This window comes from Elaeis guineensis, chromosome 5 (genome assembly GCF_000442705.2).
Source record: "Elaeis guineensis isolate ETL-2024a chromosome 5, EG11, whole genome shotgun sequence".
Taxonomy (NCBI): domain Eukaryota; kingdom Viridiplantae; phylum Streptophyta; class Magnoliopsida; order Arecales; family Arecaceae; genus Elaeis; species Elaeis guineensis.
Window position 1 is genome coordinate 121270906 of NC_025997.2, and position 2303 is coordinate 121273208.

The 2303-nt window shown below is 40.6% G+C and overlaps 1 protein-coding gene across 1 annotated transcript; it reads left to right on the top strand.

The window, feature by feature from the left end:
* The first annotated feature begins 207 nt into the window (after window positions 1–207).
* Window positions 208–2053, top strand: LOC105046102 (transcription factor MYB60). The gene is made up of 3 exons (XM_010924598.4): window positions 208–499; window positions 645–774; window positions 1043–2053. Exons 1-3 carry the CDS (start codon window positions 367–369, stop codon window positions 1791–1793), a joined length of 1014 nt encoding a protein of 337 aa, XP_010922900.1. The 5' UTR covers window positions 208–366; the 3' UTR covers window positions 1794–2053.
* The last annotated feature ends 250 nt before the right edge of the window (window positions 2054–2303 follow it).

Consider the following 2303-nt stretch of genomic DNA (forward strand, 5'->3'; position numbering starts at 1 on the left):
CCATGATTTTCTTGCAATATGAGACCTTAAGCACACCCTATAAATGCTATCGATTAGTCTGTTAGTTTCTTCTTTTTGGAAGGAGTTTGTTGATTCATGTGACCCACGGAAGTAAAAGAGAAAGGAATACGGAACCAGCAGACTTGGTATAAGAAGAGGAAAGGACAGCAAATGAGTCAGAGAGGTAGATGATAGGTGAAAAAAAGATCACCCTCTTCTAGTCCTTTTTTGAAGGGGATCACCCTGTTCTAGTCGTCCTATAAATGAGCACTCACATGCTCATGAGACACTTGTAGGGAGCAGAGAAAGAAAACTGTAGAAAAGAAAGGGAGAAAGAAGAGGGTAGTTGCAGTGAGATAGCTAGCCATGGGAAGGCCTCCATGCTGTGATAAGATTAACATTAAGAAAGGTCCTTGGACTCCAGAAGAAGACATAATCTTGGTCTCCTACGTTCAAGAACATGGACCTGGGAACTGGAAATCAGTAGCTACAAACACTGGTAAAGTGCCAAGTTTCTCCATTTCCTCTCTTGGCATCTACTTGTCTTGGTTTTCTGCCTGGTTTGGATCTTGGAATGTTCCCTGGAGTTTCATTCAAACAGCTCCTTCTTTTGTCATATCAAACTTCATTTTGTTTGATTCTAGGCTTGATGAGATGTAGTAAGAGCTGCCGACTAAGATGGACTAACTACCTCCGGCCAGGAATTAAGCGCGGAAACTTCACCCCGCATGAAGAAGGAATGATCATCCATCTACAAGCTTTGCTAGGTAACAGGTAATTCTTATTCTTCTTTCTGAAACTATAATTCAACTTATAGCTATATATAAAATCCTTCATTCAGCATATAACGTATTTTTCTTCAATATGTTGACTTTCCTAGTCGCTCATGAAAATATTCATGAATTTTTCACTAGGATAGCATAATTTGGTAAGACATTCCATAATATAAATAAATTTTTAAGAAAGAAGAACTTAATTTAGGCTGGGTGCTAAATTAAGTGTCTCCACCTTGTGTTTCTTCCTAATTCGCTCTCTGTGTCAGGTGGGCAGCCATTGCTTCTTACCTTCCTCAGAGAACAGACAATGATATCAAGAACTACTGGAACACCCACCTGAAGAAGAAGATCAAAAAGTATCAAACAACAATTGGTAGCTACATGACTCCATCTGATTCAACCATCACCTGTCATGAGCTTATATCCAGAAGCTACAGGGATGAGACCAGGAATTCAGATATCTCCACCATCCACTCCCTTCTCCCCAGGTCCAGCCATAACTCTTCCACCTATGCCTCAAGCACCGAAAACATTTCGAGACTCCTAGAAGGGTGGATGAGGTCCTCTTCAAAGGCTGATCTCAAGCTAGCTCAGGATAAACAACATCAAAGCATTGATGCCTTCAAAATCAGCAGCAATGCTGCTTTTAACCAAGCATATTTTGAAGTGGGGCAAGTTAAGAGTGATCGAGAATGTGGTGATCCTATTCCCCAAGCACATATTGAAGGGGGACAAGTTATGGATGACCAAGAACACTGTGGTCGCATTCCACATGAAGAGGTTGAGTCATTCCTCTCATTTGAAAACTCGAGCGGCATTTCCTGGGAGAAATCATGTGTCAACTCTACATTCTATAGACCGCAGTCCATGGTAGCTGATGCTGAGGCCAAGCAGAGACCGGACAGCGGACGCCACCCTCTGTCTTTGTTGGAGAAGTGGTTGCTGGAGGAAGCTACAGGACAAGTCGATCTCATGGAGCTATCTGCTGATGGCTGCTCAGATGTCATGTTCCAATAGTTCTTATCATGCCATTCTAATGACTCTACCAGCCATGCATAAGATGAAGACAAGATCAATGCATTAGCTGCCAAGTGACCAAGTACGGTTACTAGTACTTAAGAATACTTAGAGACTAAAATAAAAAGAAAGTAAATATGCAAAGCTGTGTTTTATGAATCATCTGAAGCAAAATCTATTAATTCAAGTGTTAATCTTTCATAGTCTTCTGCATGGTGTAAAATTCTTGATGTAAGTGTTCAATGTTACTGAATTACAAATCTGTGTCTGACAAGCAGATCTTGGGACATGTAACAAAATTAGCAGTAAAAGCTCTATTTATATTGGCAGCCATTCATAGGTCAAAACCAATAAGAGATCAACCCAATTTCCAGCTTTCCCAATAACCATAGGTGGCTCCATGGAAAAAGACTCCACCATAGATGTGGGTTTCTCTGTGGTCATCTTGACGGTTACGCAATTAAAAATCTGATTAGACTTGGCCAGAATTTAATGGAAATTAAAAGTTTA